Here is a 13681-nt window from a genome sequence, read left to right on the forward strand (position 1 = left end):
TTATATATTTATTTCAAAATGTTAGACCCATGACAGGCCAAACATATTTTGACATAACAAACCATTTTCTGAGATGTTCATTATTGTGGTGAAGTACATAGAATCTAGATTCTAACATGCAATTTCCACGCAAAGTCAGACGGCTCATGGGAGCTACCTAAAATGATTGCCACCTGGCAAAGCGAGGATGTCTAACATGGACCATCAAACACACGAGTTGCTATGCGACATGTCATGATGTCTACCACCGGTGTACCGCCCAATTCCCAATGAGCACATTTTTTAGGGAAGAGCTCTGCAGTCACATAGGTTCGTATTGGCAAGCTCATCTCTCTCGCATCATAGAGTCCACAAGTTCCCTTTCACGAGTGATACACCCCAGTTGCTATGGAGATCGCTTCCCTGCCATTTGCTATGGAAGCAGCTTCCCTGCCAACGTCGATTTCCTCCTCACGGAAATGCTCGTCATCGGAACTTTGACAGTCGTCTTCGGAGGAGGTTCGGCAATGTTCGGCGTTATCGTCTGCTTCGTCGTGTTTCATCGGAGATTTCTCGTCGTCTGGCATTTCCTGTTTCAATCGTCGCCATTTTGCCCGTCTGTTTTGAAACCAGGTTTTCACCTGAAAATTGTATAAAAAGTATGATTACCTAATTTCAGGGGATATTAATGCAGGTGTTACGTTCTTTAGTGTGCCCGTTTCTGAGTGTTTTCCTTCAGGGTTTTGGAAACACTTGAGAACAAAGATCCTGTATGGCATGGTGCTATGCGTCTGTGGTATTGTAGCCGACAAACGATTTGGAGCATTATAATGTGCGCGTACAACAACTTATGCAAAAGTTGCGCAACACCACTATCTTTTGGTAAATATGATCTGGTCACACTCTAAGAGATCAACATCTTGACAATATCAGGCCATTTCACTCGATACATACTTACTCCCTCAATGGAAACATGCGTAAAGAGAAGTCGTGTGCAAGAGGATGAGAGTGCAACTACCTGTCTTTCTGTAAGTTGCAGCGACTTTGCCAGCCTCTTGCGTTCCTGTGGTGAGAGATATTTCTGATTCTCAAATTTCTTTTCCAATTCCAGCGTCTGCTCGTTTGAGAATCTTACTTGGCCTCCTTTCCGTTTGTGGACGGGTCTTTGTAAATAGGGACCCCAGAACCAGGGCTTTGGGTCAACTGGAACAAAAAAATGACTTGATTTTGAAGCGATGCATCCTACAGGTAGTTGTTTAAAAGGGGCAAGAAGGGTGTGAGAATATCCAAAAAGCTTCCAGCAGGGCCGTAGGTTTTCCTTATATGATTCCAAATGAACATCGTCGCACTGCAATAAACTGGACATTGAAATGAACCTTTGCCATGCAGGAAGCCTAACGGACAAAAGCAAATATTTTCGCAAACATCTCGCAAACATTGGTGAAAGCCCTGAATATGAGTTCCTGCCTCCAACCAGGTGATCCCATGTCTCGCACTTTGGAGATCTAGTGGGGCTATTCGTGTTACTATACAACTCGGGCTCTCTGGACTTCTATTTGTTGTATATAGCCGTCCAAGACTGCATCGTTGATATGAAGAAATGTCTTTCTGCTTTTATATTTCCTGGATATTTTAGTGGTGGTGGTCCGATAGCCCAAAAATATTTGTAGGGCGGAAGAGCGCCACCTTACCCCACATTCAAAGCAGTTAAACGTGTCATCTGTTGTCATTTATCATGTCTTTCATAAGGTCAATATACCAGATATATTTCATTTTTATCCAATATAATCCAAGTCAATAGAAGTTAAAAACAACCACTAATGCATTTTCCATTTATTCGAGTGTCCTATTCAATTAATATCCAATTTTATTATGTTTTCAATGGGTCACAAGATAATTCTAATCTTTCAAAATAAATACTGGTCAATTTAACTCTGATAAAAAACTCGAAATCAAATGTTCGATTAAAGTTAAAACCAACGATCGATAAACTGCAGACACTAGGCTAGGTAGGCCCAAGTTATCTGTCCGCCTTCTCGTCGCGGGTCCTTGCTACGAATTCTTTGAGTAATTTCGGGGGGTTTTGCTTGCTCACTGGATATTAATTTAACATGATAAGAAAATATTGGCGACTAAGGATTTAGGAAAGAAAGATCAAAGATATCATAGTCGCGACAGAGTTTGCGTTCTGCTGTTGTATGTGGCCAGGATGAGTTTGGAGATATGACTCCTGTCGCCCGAAGGACGGGCAGAGACACAAACGAATGGCACATTTAAGATTGAATCTGTAGCGTATTCTAATCTCTACAAAATCTGTTATTTGGTGAAGGAAATAATTGAAATAATTCCAACCAACTCAAAAAGGGGGTTGAACGAGAAATACAAAAAAGAGTAAAAGTCAAAAGGTGCATCCCATTCGAGCGGTATTTTCTTGTCATTTGGTATGTCCGTGACTGACGAATTTGTCTCGATGCAGTCTGGTCTTATCAGGATGGCAACTTCACATACCTCGTAATTGACAACCAATTAGATACTTAATAACTAATAGCTATTCGAGACGTTAAGATGAGCAGTGCTCCTAACTTGTCCGGATCCCAATCAATCTCGTCTCTAAACAAACAAGCTCTTGTGAACGTGTAGACTGTGTGTACATAGATATGTTATTCGGCCACTTGAATGAGGTTTGTGTAGTTGTTGACACGGTTTTCAGCCTTGTCTATAATTCTAATACTGTCAAATAATGGCGATTTGCTATTATATGATTTTAGTATTAGATTATTAATATACTCAGTGATAATGCATAGAACAAATTGAATGTTGAATATTATGACATCTTTAATCATGTTTAATCGCTAATAACCGACCATATCAAAGGTATCAATTTCAGACGATGATAATGGTCGCCTGTCTTTCTAATCGCACAGCCGTCGGAGCAAATATTTCGTGTCCGTGAAAGCTTGTACTTGTTTGAAGGGAGGGAAAAGATGACCAGATAATATGGGGGGGGGGGGGGGCAATGTAACCTGATTGTTGGTTTAGAGGACTTCTTTGCAGACAGTGTTCTGAGTAAACGATGGTCCCTGACGATTCGCCCAGATTGATCGTATGCCTGTCCCTCTGTCGCGATGAGAACAACGATAAATGACATCTGACGACGACCTTCATCTCCTTGGGTCGGTCCCAGGCCTGAGGAGCGCGTGATAAAGTACGGCCGAAGGTGTTGGAACATGTTACAAATACAATGTAGGTTTATCCAGTTCATTTTGAAATAATATTCTGTTTTCTATGTAATTATTGTGCTGCATGCCCGACGGTCGTTTGAATTGGAATGGGTGTTTTCCGAAAGCTACATTTTGGGTCAGACCCGCTTGATTGTCCAATCAAAAGTGCCCAATATCTCATCCCGGCGCAATGAATAGTATCGATCCAATCAGAAGGTTCCTCTATAATTTGAAGGGATTTTGTTGTTATCATTTTTAGTTTGATATTTCAGAAATCGGCGAATGGTTAGATTTATTTGAGAATTCGGCGAATTATTGAATTTATGAAATTCAAAATGTATTATCTATTATCGAATTGTTTGGCATTTATATTTCAAATGAGTACGGGACGGAACGACTTCATGAAATCGACCTGTTTCTCGTTCTTATCATAGGCCTACATGTGATATTGTAGTATTCATAGGAAATTAAAGTGCTTGTTGCGGAATTGTGGCGGGTTGAAATACTATCCAGGAAGTTGGTATTGTGTGAAGAAATCATGAATGAGTGTGATAATGGAGATCCAGGTCTGAATTCTGGGAAGAGGAATGGGAAACGGATGCCGCAAATGAAAGATAACCCAAACCACATGCCGTCAAGCTATAACATATATGTACAATATGTAGGCCTCATTTTGTCATATGCAAATGTCACTCTCCTTTTGGGCCGCTGCGCAAAAACAACTGGGCCGATTTCTTCAAAGTTTGGTTTTTCTCAAATCTGATTTTGGGACCCAAGATGATTTTCGTATTTCGGAACCCATGGTAACGAAACATTTTGTTTGTATATATTCGTGTACATTGGCATAGTGCAATCGCATCTAAAAATTGCATCGATGCCATGGTCGGGGACAACTGAGTGATAAAGCATCAGGCTTGCACTAAATTGGACGAACTTGGCTCGGAGTGCAGACATTCCCGGACAATTAAAGCCACAATCGTGAGAAGGGGATGCACTTGAACCAATCAATCGGACCATTCGCCTCTAATTACACATCCGCCCTCGAACAATAGGAAGCGATCATCTTACATTGAAAGTCGTCTTACACTGAAAGTCACGCTGACTGTTCTTTGGCATTACCAGCCTTTTCCACACACAAGTCGCATGGAAAAATAGAAAAATATTCCTAAAAAAAGGAAAATGCATAAAAGCACACGATGTGGTTTATAAAATTTATCGGAAAATTTTTTTCAACAGCAACCTGTTTTTAAAAATGTTGATATTAGAGATGAAAAAATCTAATTTAGAAACGTAACCGTTCAGAGTTGGAAATTTTCAAATCAAAGTTCAATTTTCAATTGTTTTAGCAAAACGACGTAGCCTTTTAATAACAGGGGGTCTTGTAGCTCGTTTAAAGGAGACTGCGATCTTGGATCATTGTGTGCCGGATGATGAAGACATACAGCGCCACCATTGTCAACTACAGAAACTATCACTCGGATATCGGAGTACTGAGGGCAGTGCATTTGGATAGTCGACTTTCCAATGATTTCATATCATTTCGGTTTTTTTTCATTTTGAGTTTCATTGGTAACCTTTTTATCTTCGTTGCCTGCTGATTGCATCTATCGTTTCATGCATTAACACATTCATCAGACGCAGGCAGACGATCTTGAAATTGTTCATAATTGGATGCCTCGGCTCTAATTACACATCCGGCCCTCAAACCAGAGGAAGTTATCGGTTTTCACGTTTTCATAATTGCATGTCATGATCTTAATACTACGAAAAACCATTCAAGTTCATTCTGTTTTGACTTCGACTCTGGTACTTCAAATTCAAATTTCATATCAATCGTTCATTAGACTACATACACATACAGTTATAACCACAGCTAATCAAGGGAAAACTGAACAAAGTGACAAGATCAAACAGTGACGGACAATAAAGCGGAGGCCGAACGCCCCGCGATTGGGTTGCAATGCAGTTAAATAGCTTGATCGGCCTACCGCCCGTCGATCGAGGAACATTGTCAACAAAATATTGTCAAAATGTGAAAATCGCAAGTTTTAGTACTCAGTATACTAGTATAACTGATTGACTCAGTCTTGTTTATTTTCCAATTGACAATATCGTTTCCCAGCTGGGCAAACCGTATACTGAAGCCAGCCATGTGCCCCCAGGGTACTGCCAAACCCTCCAACAAGTCTCAGGGGCCAGCAGCATGTGTGTTGTGCGTTCACCGTGAGAAGTCAAGTGTTGTCCCTCCACTCGAGCGGGGACTTGAAGGAGCCTGCTTCCCGCTATCGCGAGAGAACCCCTGAGGTATGGGCTTGGTAGATAAATACTTTAGGCGATCCGAAGAGGTTTCTGTCGTTTGAATCTTGCAGGGCCGTAAGCTGGAGGGGGGGGGCAAAATATTCTGGCTGATTTTAGCTGATTTTCACACTAAGGGAGGGCAAAAGAGGTTCCCCCATGACATAAAAGCTTACTACGGGCCTGTAAAGGGACTTTTCATCTCTGCATGGCGCAACCAATTGCAATATTGCACTCACCTTTCGAGTAGAAGCCGTGTCGTTGCAGAAGAGGGTGGACCCCAAACTCGGCCGCTCCGCTCATATACGGGTAGGAATTCATGGGCTGGATGGGCAGTAACTCGGCGGGGTTCCCCTGGGGCAGATAGTTGAGGTAGGTCGGTACGTACGGACTGGTTAAACCTGGGTCGTATATGGTTGGCAACATAGCTGGTTCTGGGGAGAGTTGATACGGGTCTGAGCCGTGTGGCTGCTGCGGGGTCATGTGGAGCGGCAGGGGCTTGGGCGGGGGAGAGCGCGGTACGGCTCTCCCCTCCGTCTCCGGGGTGCGGCGCTCTTGGGGCGAGCGCACCGGCGGTGAGTGTCTATCCGCCTTCGTCTTGTCGCCGAGAATGTCTTCGATGAGAAATGACCTCCTCGCTGCGTGGACTGGCTGTGCCTTGTTCGGCCCGACAGGTGCTGGCAATGACCCCTGGTGCACTGGTTGCAGCATTTTAGGGAATTATTCAAACAGTGTCAAAACCGCTCGTATCATAAACTCCAAAATACGGTTAAGATATTGTCCAATTGTCCTGTGGTGATGAAAATCGATATGCTCTCCTCCGTTTTCTTCGCTTCCGTTCGAAAAAGAGAGAAAATTCCGCTGCGTTTAGAGCGCGAGTGTCATCGACTTGCTCTTCTAATCGACACCGGACAGTGTGAATGAGTAGGCCTCATACTAATCTAGGCGATATAATCAAGTTGGTCTTATCAGACGAGTATCAATCACTCTATCAAAAAGGTGAGATTTTGAACGAGTTGGTGTCGCGAAGTAAGACTTCAGAAAAAAAAACAAGGCAGGGAAGTCGTAGAAAACCGCGTTGGAAATATCTCACATCGACATTGGCGAGATGCCGAAAAGTTTTCTCTTATCACGTTGTCCCAGGTTCAATGAATGAGAGTTTCACGACTGTCCCGTAACACTGCGTACTATCACTTGTAGAAACTCCTCTCAAACGCTTCCTCCCGGGCCAATAAGTCCTCGTTTAATTGGTTTTGTATTACGGCGACTTCCTCCGCTCATAGACGCTCCAACACGTTATCTGACCTCTCCACGCTTCCGAACGAAAACAAAATAGCAACACGCGTTATTACTCGTCCAAAGTCATGATTTGTTTAATGCTATTTAATTGGCTGATTGTGTTTTATTGGCTTTGTATTGAGAGGGTGTAACTGTACATGATATCGGACTGTCAATCAAAGTCACGTGTTGATGGTGACCCGCCCACTTCTAATTGTCCCGGTGTTTGGCGAAAACAGGTTGGTTGCGATTTATCAATACCAACTACATTTTTCACAACACTGACATACAAATCTGTCTCGCATCTTTTAACCGTGACTTCTTGGTCAATTTACCACTGTCTGAGAGTGTTTCTCAAAGAGCAACAGCCCTCAAACGCACGGACATTCTCTGCTATCCTGAGATGGACCGGCAACTGGTTCCACAGAAACTGCGGACCTCGCGCCGGCCGAAAGACGTCTGTCCCAAGTATTCAGTCGTGCGCTTGACCAGGCTGAGGCATACCACCAGACTTATATTTTACTGGGGTGGGGGTGGGGGTGGGTCGCATTGTCAAAAGCTCGGAGTCGCCGCAGTAGCCTGACGGGACACGATAATTACGATGATGTCTTGCAAGTCACTTGACGGAAAGTCGATGTTTCTTAGATTAAAAAGAGATTCTAAAAAAAACACGCGAATTATCATCATCGTCATAAGATGCAACTTGCGAAAAGCGGGGTGTAAACAAATAGTGAAGATGGCACAGTCCCGGGGCCATGGTGCGGCCATTGAACCGGGCGAGACGGCGCGTCTCCAGAGGCAAACTCGAGGACAGAAAAACCTCGGCTCAATATTTGCCCGAGTTTAAGTCAAGGGTTTATTGAGTAAACGTAGAAGAGATTATTGCGACCGGCAGCTCTTCTCGGCATTATCGATAAATTTACACAAGGGGACACTTAAGTCCCTTTTAATAAAGCCTATTCGGAGTCTTTCAATACCCTAACCGATTTTATTGACGAAGAAAAGTAACGCCCCCAATCAAAGGAAGAATAAGCTGCGTTAGTTGGTGAGTGACCGCTAAGATTTGTTGTGTTGGAGATTTTTTGCGTTTTTAAAACAAATCATTGGGTTTAGGAAAACAGGGGAGCATAACCTAAGAAAAGGGGAGAAAATGTCGGCCTTTTTCCCGTCGCTTTGGGAAGAAGATTTGCATTCTCGGCGACATGAAATCTCTTTGATAAAGTTACGATTTAAAAAAAGGCAAACATAGCCAGTTCAAAGGTGATAAAAGACCACCTAGGTTGTTGTTGGAGCCTCTTCATCTTGACATACAGGGCTTCTAGATCGCAAAGTCCCTTAAGAACTGCCTAAGTCCTTGACTCGGAGAGTCTTGCTTTCTCATCTTCTTCCTATTGAATCTTATTCTCACTTTTGGCGACTTTCTACTTTTCTCCACAATATAAACAAACACCTGCGACATGTCTGATACGATAGCCAAGCTTTTATTGCCGCTCGTTTCCTTTTCTTCTTCCTCTAATTCTCCTTCACAATCAATTGTTTTATTTACAGCTACGGGCGTCTCGGTGCAGAGAGAGCAGAGAAATACTCCGAAATCAAAATACGTTTTGTAAATGCCTTTCTCCGTTCCAAGGTGTCGTGTCCTATTGTTACCACCAACAAGGACCTTTTAGAAAACGTAACGTTTGTATATAAAACTCATAAACACACCAATTATCATTTCTCACGTCTCGCGTACATCAGTAATGCCGCCATCTTGGCGAGAGTTTGTTGTCAGTCTTCAAGCACCGTGTCTTTCGCACGTTTTGGGCCAAAATCCTAAACGCTGTCTTCTATCTTACCGCTCTCGGCCAAACTCGGCTATTAGCGGGCAATTATTTCACGGCGATCGTGTGTAATTTGGCCATCCAAATGAGTTGTTCTCAGGTAAGGCCAGATTCGAGACGCTTTAGGCGCAAACCGGCACTATTTCTCGTCTCGCAGGGTGTGAATAAACCCTACCGATTACGTCATCGTTGTGCCTGCATGGTGACGTCACTCCTGGGCCTCTTTTAATTGATGTGAGAGCCATGTCGTGATTTGGATCAAAACAATCATCTACGGTGGCCCATTAGGGACATCATGTTTTTTTTTAGATTCAAATACGATTTTTTTTTCTCGAATTTTCTCCACGGAATTAAGTATTTTCTCCACGGAATTAAGTATTTTCTCCACGGAAATAAATACTTTTCTCCACGGAAATAACATTTATCTCCACGGAAATAACATTTATCTCCACGGAAATAAATACTTTTCTCCACGGAAATAAATACTTTTCTCCACGGAAATAACATTTATCTCCACGGAAATAACATTTATCTCCACGGAAATAAATACTTTTCTCCACGGAAATAAATATTTTTCTCCACGGAAATAACATTTATCTCCACGGAAATAAATACTTTTCTCCACGGAATTAAGTATTTTCTCCGCGGAAATAACATTTATCTCCACGGAAATAAATACTTTTCTCCACGGAAATAAATACTTTTCTCCACGGAAATAAATACTTTTCTCCACGGAAATAACATTTATCTCCACGGAAATAACATTTATCTCCACGGAAATAAATACTTTTCTCCACGGAAATAAATATTTTTCTCCACGGAAATAACATTTATCTCCACGGAAATAAATACTTTTCTCCACGGAATTAAGTATTTTCTCCGCGGAAATAACATTTATCTCCACGGAAATAAATACTTTTCTCCACGGAAATAAATACTTTTCTCCACGGAATTAAGTATTTTCTCCGCGGAAATAAATAATTGATTCCGCTGATATGATTGGTCCTGCATTTTAGAGGACGAGGTCAAGGTGAAACTATTAACCCTTAAACCCCAACCTTGCGGTAGGCTCGGGAACCAAGCTGTACAGGCGCTGCCCGCTGGAACACGAGGCCGCTTGTCAATCCCGTTTGACATTGTCAGATCTGACTATACGTGTATAGTGTTGGCATGAAGACTGTGGAAGATGTAAGTAACACGATGATTGTCAGATTTGATACGTTTTGAATCATAAAAATGCAGTTGGTAGCATCTTTGTAGAGTGGCCTAGTATCAGTGAAGAAAACGGTACGTGGAGACCCACTGCCGATGTTATGTATAGCTAGCTACTGCGCGCGATAGCTAGCTATACATAACATCGGCAGTGGGTCTCCACGTACCGTTTTCTTCACTGATACTAGGCCACTCTACAAAGATGCTACCAACTGCATTTTTATGATTCAAAACGTATCAAATCTGACAATCATCGTGTTACTTACATCTTCCACAGTCTTCATGCCAACACTATACACGTATAGTCAGATCTGACAATGTCAAACGGGATTGACAAGCGGCCTCGTGTTCCAGCGGGCAGCGCCTGTACAGCTTGGTTCCCGAGCCTACCGCAAGGTTGGGGTTTAAGGGTTAATAGTTTCACCTTGACCTCGTCCTCTAAAATGCAGGACCAATCATATCAGCGGAATCAATTATTTATTTCCGCGGAGAAAATACTTAATTCCGTGGAGAAAAGTATTTATTTCCGTGGAGAAAAGTATTTATTTCCGTGGAGATAAATGTTATTTCCGCGGAGAAAATACTTAATTCCGTGGAGAAAAGTATTTATTTCCGTGGAGAAAAGTATTTATTTCCGTGGAGATAAATGTTATTTCCGCGGAGAAAATACTTAATTCCGTGGAGAAAAGTATTTATTTCCGTGGAGAAAAGTATTTATTTCCGTGGAGATAAATGTTATTTCCGTGGAGATAAATGTTATTTCCGTGGAGAAAAGTATTTATTTCCGTGGAGAAAAGTATTTATTTCCGTGGAGATAAATGTTATTTCCGTGGAGAAAAATATTTATTTCCGTGGAGAAAAGTATTTATTTCCGTGGAGATAAATGTTATTTCCGTGGAGATAAATGTTATTTCCGTGGAGAAAAGTATTTATTTCCGTGGAGAAAAGTATTTATTTCCGTGGAGATAAATGTTATTTCCGTGGAGAAAAATATTTATTTCCGTGGAGAAAAGTATTTATTTCCGTGGAGATAAATGTTATTTCCGTGGAGATAAATGTTATTTCCGTGGAGAAAAGTATTTATTTCCGTGGAGAAAAGTATTTATTTCCGTGGAGATAAATGTTATTTCCGTGGAGATAAATGTTATTTCCGTGGAGAAAAGTATTTATTTCCGTGGAGAAAATACTTAATTCCGTGGAGAAAATACTTAATTCCGTGGAGAAAATTCGAGAAAAAAAAATCGTATTTGAATCTAAAAAAAAACATGATGTCCCTAATGGGCCACCGTAATCATCTGATCCGTCGGACTTAAAATCCACTCGGACATTTTTAGAGTCGGTTGAGTCTAATATGAACTGCAAATAGCATTGCACGATGAGTCAGTCCTTCGGCCATTATACAAGAAGGCGGAGGGGAAGGAAAATGTGACCGCCCCCTCCGCCGATAGGATTCTCCTCTGCCGCGGCCGACTGAGGTCTTAACTTCGATCTCCTGATGATCATGTTTACACAATCGCTCTAGAAAAAGAGTTATACGAAGTAACACGTGCGCCACCAATTAGATAGAAAAACTAAGTCTCGTGCAACTCTAATTAGCCTTTTCTCATGAATAGGCCTGATATCTGGAAGCTGTTTGAAATCGATTCGCACGAATCGTGTCAGAGGAACAGCACTCGCATGTTAACATGCATTGTTTTCGAACTCTTCTTTTCAATTACATTTTGAAAGTTCTGCTGCCTTCTCTGTCAGATAATGCAGTAATCTAGATGTTACGTCCATGGTCAGATCAAACATGGTCGTAATATGGAATCAAGCCTATTACTTCAGGATCAACCCAGCACTACTTTACCACCAAGTCATTTCCCTTCGATATACCGGTATGCCTTATATCTTTTCTGAAAAATAATGCTTTCATGAGCTTATTTCTTATATATTTACCACTCCTTATACCAACCTCTTTGCTATCTTCAAACGCCTTCCTTCGACCAACAGAGCGCACAACCGTGAGGACTATAGTGTCTCAATCATATTGACAAATATCAAGTCCCAATGACCCAAGATAAAACGACAAATTGGCCTGATAAAGTGTCGGCTGGCGCCAACGGGTCCCCGATCACCGGCTGCCCACTTGAGGCCAATAGTCTTGTCAAATATCCTCATCGACGCTAATATACAACCTCTTGACATCCTTATTGTCATAATATGGGCCTTTGATAGCGTTCAATAGGGGTATCAAATTCTTGAGCACCGTGTAATACCGTTGTTAAATGATGACAAATTAATGCCTTGGGTTCAACTACTTGAACTCACCTCGCTTCCAGGTGGTTTCCAATCACCTGTTGAGAGGTCTCTCCTCGGTGTAATAGTTGAACATGTCACACTGGTTTATTATGCAGCGGTGATCCGGCTTCCGTCAAGTTCCCGCCAAAAGAGACTTGGCGGGAACGTAACGGGAGTCGGCGGCAGACCTGCTGCATTAGGCCTACTCATATTAAAGCAAATGCGAATTTTTTCCGTTCAGCAATGCTGACCTTCCGTCTAGTACTCGCGGTTGTCAAGCACAGCCTGTCTCCGAGGTTGACATATCTGTTTATCTACACATCAAATGTCAATATTGAGCATCATATGAAAATAGGTGGAATTTAATAGACCGCAGTATAAGGTTTATAAAGTAATCATATTAAAAACTCAAGAGCAGATACTAACAGAAACACGACTTTGCGTCTGCGGGGTTTGTCGGGTGTCGGTGAAAAATGGAGAAAAGACGGCGAAATGACGAATGAAATAGTAACGAAATGGAAATTAACCCATGTGGCAGATTGTGGTCTGCAGATTTTGGTTCGAATGGATGGAACTAAATCAGAACAGCAATTGATGGGCAGCGTGTTATAATGGTCGACTTAATGGCTTTATTTGCTAAAAAACAGCAATAGCATCCTGAGAATCAGGGCTTTTCCACTCCTACATCAAGAGGCGGAATACAGTACATGTATATCGGAAACCCCTTCTACACGAGGATGCAGCCATCCTTGCTAATGTTACTGCTAGGCCTCGTCCAAAGTCTGCAAGGTCGACATTTCAGCCAGGGCCGACCGCCATTCATTTCTATTTCACATCTGTTTCATTTCTAGACTTCATTTCTTGTTTTACAGGCGCCCGTTTTTCTTTCACGTGTAACGGCACGTATTGTGCAGTGCCTCCATCATTGGACACTGCTAAACACGCCTTATCAAAAGGAATCGTGCTCCCTTTGATGAGTTACAAGTATTCACATATTTCAAGGTGTGCCGATCTTCGAATATTTCTTACTAAACGAAAATCGATTTCGATATCAGCACGGGAACAATCCTCTTCAGTTCTTCTGTCGAGTTATAATTGAAACCGCGTTACAACACCACGTGATCCAATTAAATCAAGTACGATCAATTAACGCCTAATCTAATCAATTAAATTATAGTGATAGGTTTTCAGCAATGCTGTCGGTGGCCTGATTTGAAGTGTCAATGTTTTCCAATACTCAAGTGATAAGGACACAGTACTCGCAATTGTACGAGACAGACTGGAAGAGGACCATACCCGGTTTCAACTCCAAAATACCGAATGAACTGTAATTTTGGTAGACTACTAGATCAATATATTGGTTCTAGTTACCTTGAGCATAAGGATGCAACACGTAACGATATTTCACCCTGCTCGACCACTGTCAGCAGTACTTTGAATGCGTCATTCTCACAACAGTTCCGATAACTCAGGAGAACGCTTATTTCGTCCTTAAAAAAAGACAGTTGCCCTAACATGGCCGGTGCTATTGTACTGTTACCCGAGATGTAATCTGGGTCTTTTTGGGTTGATACCGACTCTGTGGACAGTAGA

The 13681-nt window shown here is 42.0% G+C and overlaps 1 protein-coding gene across 2 annotated transcripts; it reads right to left on the reverse strand.

The window, feature by feature from the left end:
• LOC135489125 (hematopoietically-expressed homeobox protein hhex-like) lies at nt 1–6987 on the reverse strand. 2 transcript variants are annotated; one of them, XM_064774315.1, is made up of 3 exons: nt 5735–6987; nt 998–1182; nt 1–620 (listed from the first exon to the last, which is right to left on the reverse strand). In XM_064774315.1, the coding sequence occupies exons 1-3, from the start codon at nt 6204–6206 to the stop codon at nt 363–365; spliced, it is 915 nt and encodes a 304-aa protein (XP_064630385.1). In that variant the 5' UTR covers nt 6207–6987; the 3' UTR covers nt 1–362. The 2 variants fall into 2 exon arrangements, with proteins under 2 accessions (XP_064630385.1, XP_064630384.1); XM_064774314.1 differs by having other exon boundaries at nt 938–1182.
• Nucleotides 6988–13681: the final 6694 nt, after the last annotated feature.

Source organism: Lineus longissimus, chromosome 6 (assembly GCF_910592395.1).
Source record: "Lineus longissimus chromosome 6, tnLinLong1.2, whole genome shotgun sequence".
Classification (NCBI taxonomy): Eukaryota; Metazoa; Nemertea; class Pilidiophora; order Heteronemertea; family Lineidae; genus Lineus; species Lineus longissimus.

Coding starts and splice junctions, on each gene's coding strand:
- LOC135489125 (XM_064774314.1), bottom strand. CDS start 6,206: ATGCTGCAACCAGTGCACCAGGGGTCATTGCCAGCACCTGTCGGGCCG. Junction 1,183..5,734: donor ACACGGCTTCTACTCGAAAG/GTGAGTGCAATA, acceptor TTTTTGTTCCAG/TTGACCCAAAGCCCTGGTTC. Junction 621..937: donor CGCATGTTTCCATTGAGGGA/GTAAGTATGTAT, acceptor TACAATTTTCAG/GTGAAAACCTGGTTTCAAAA.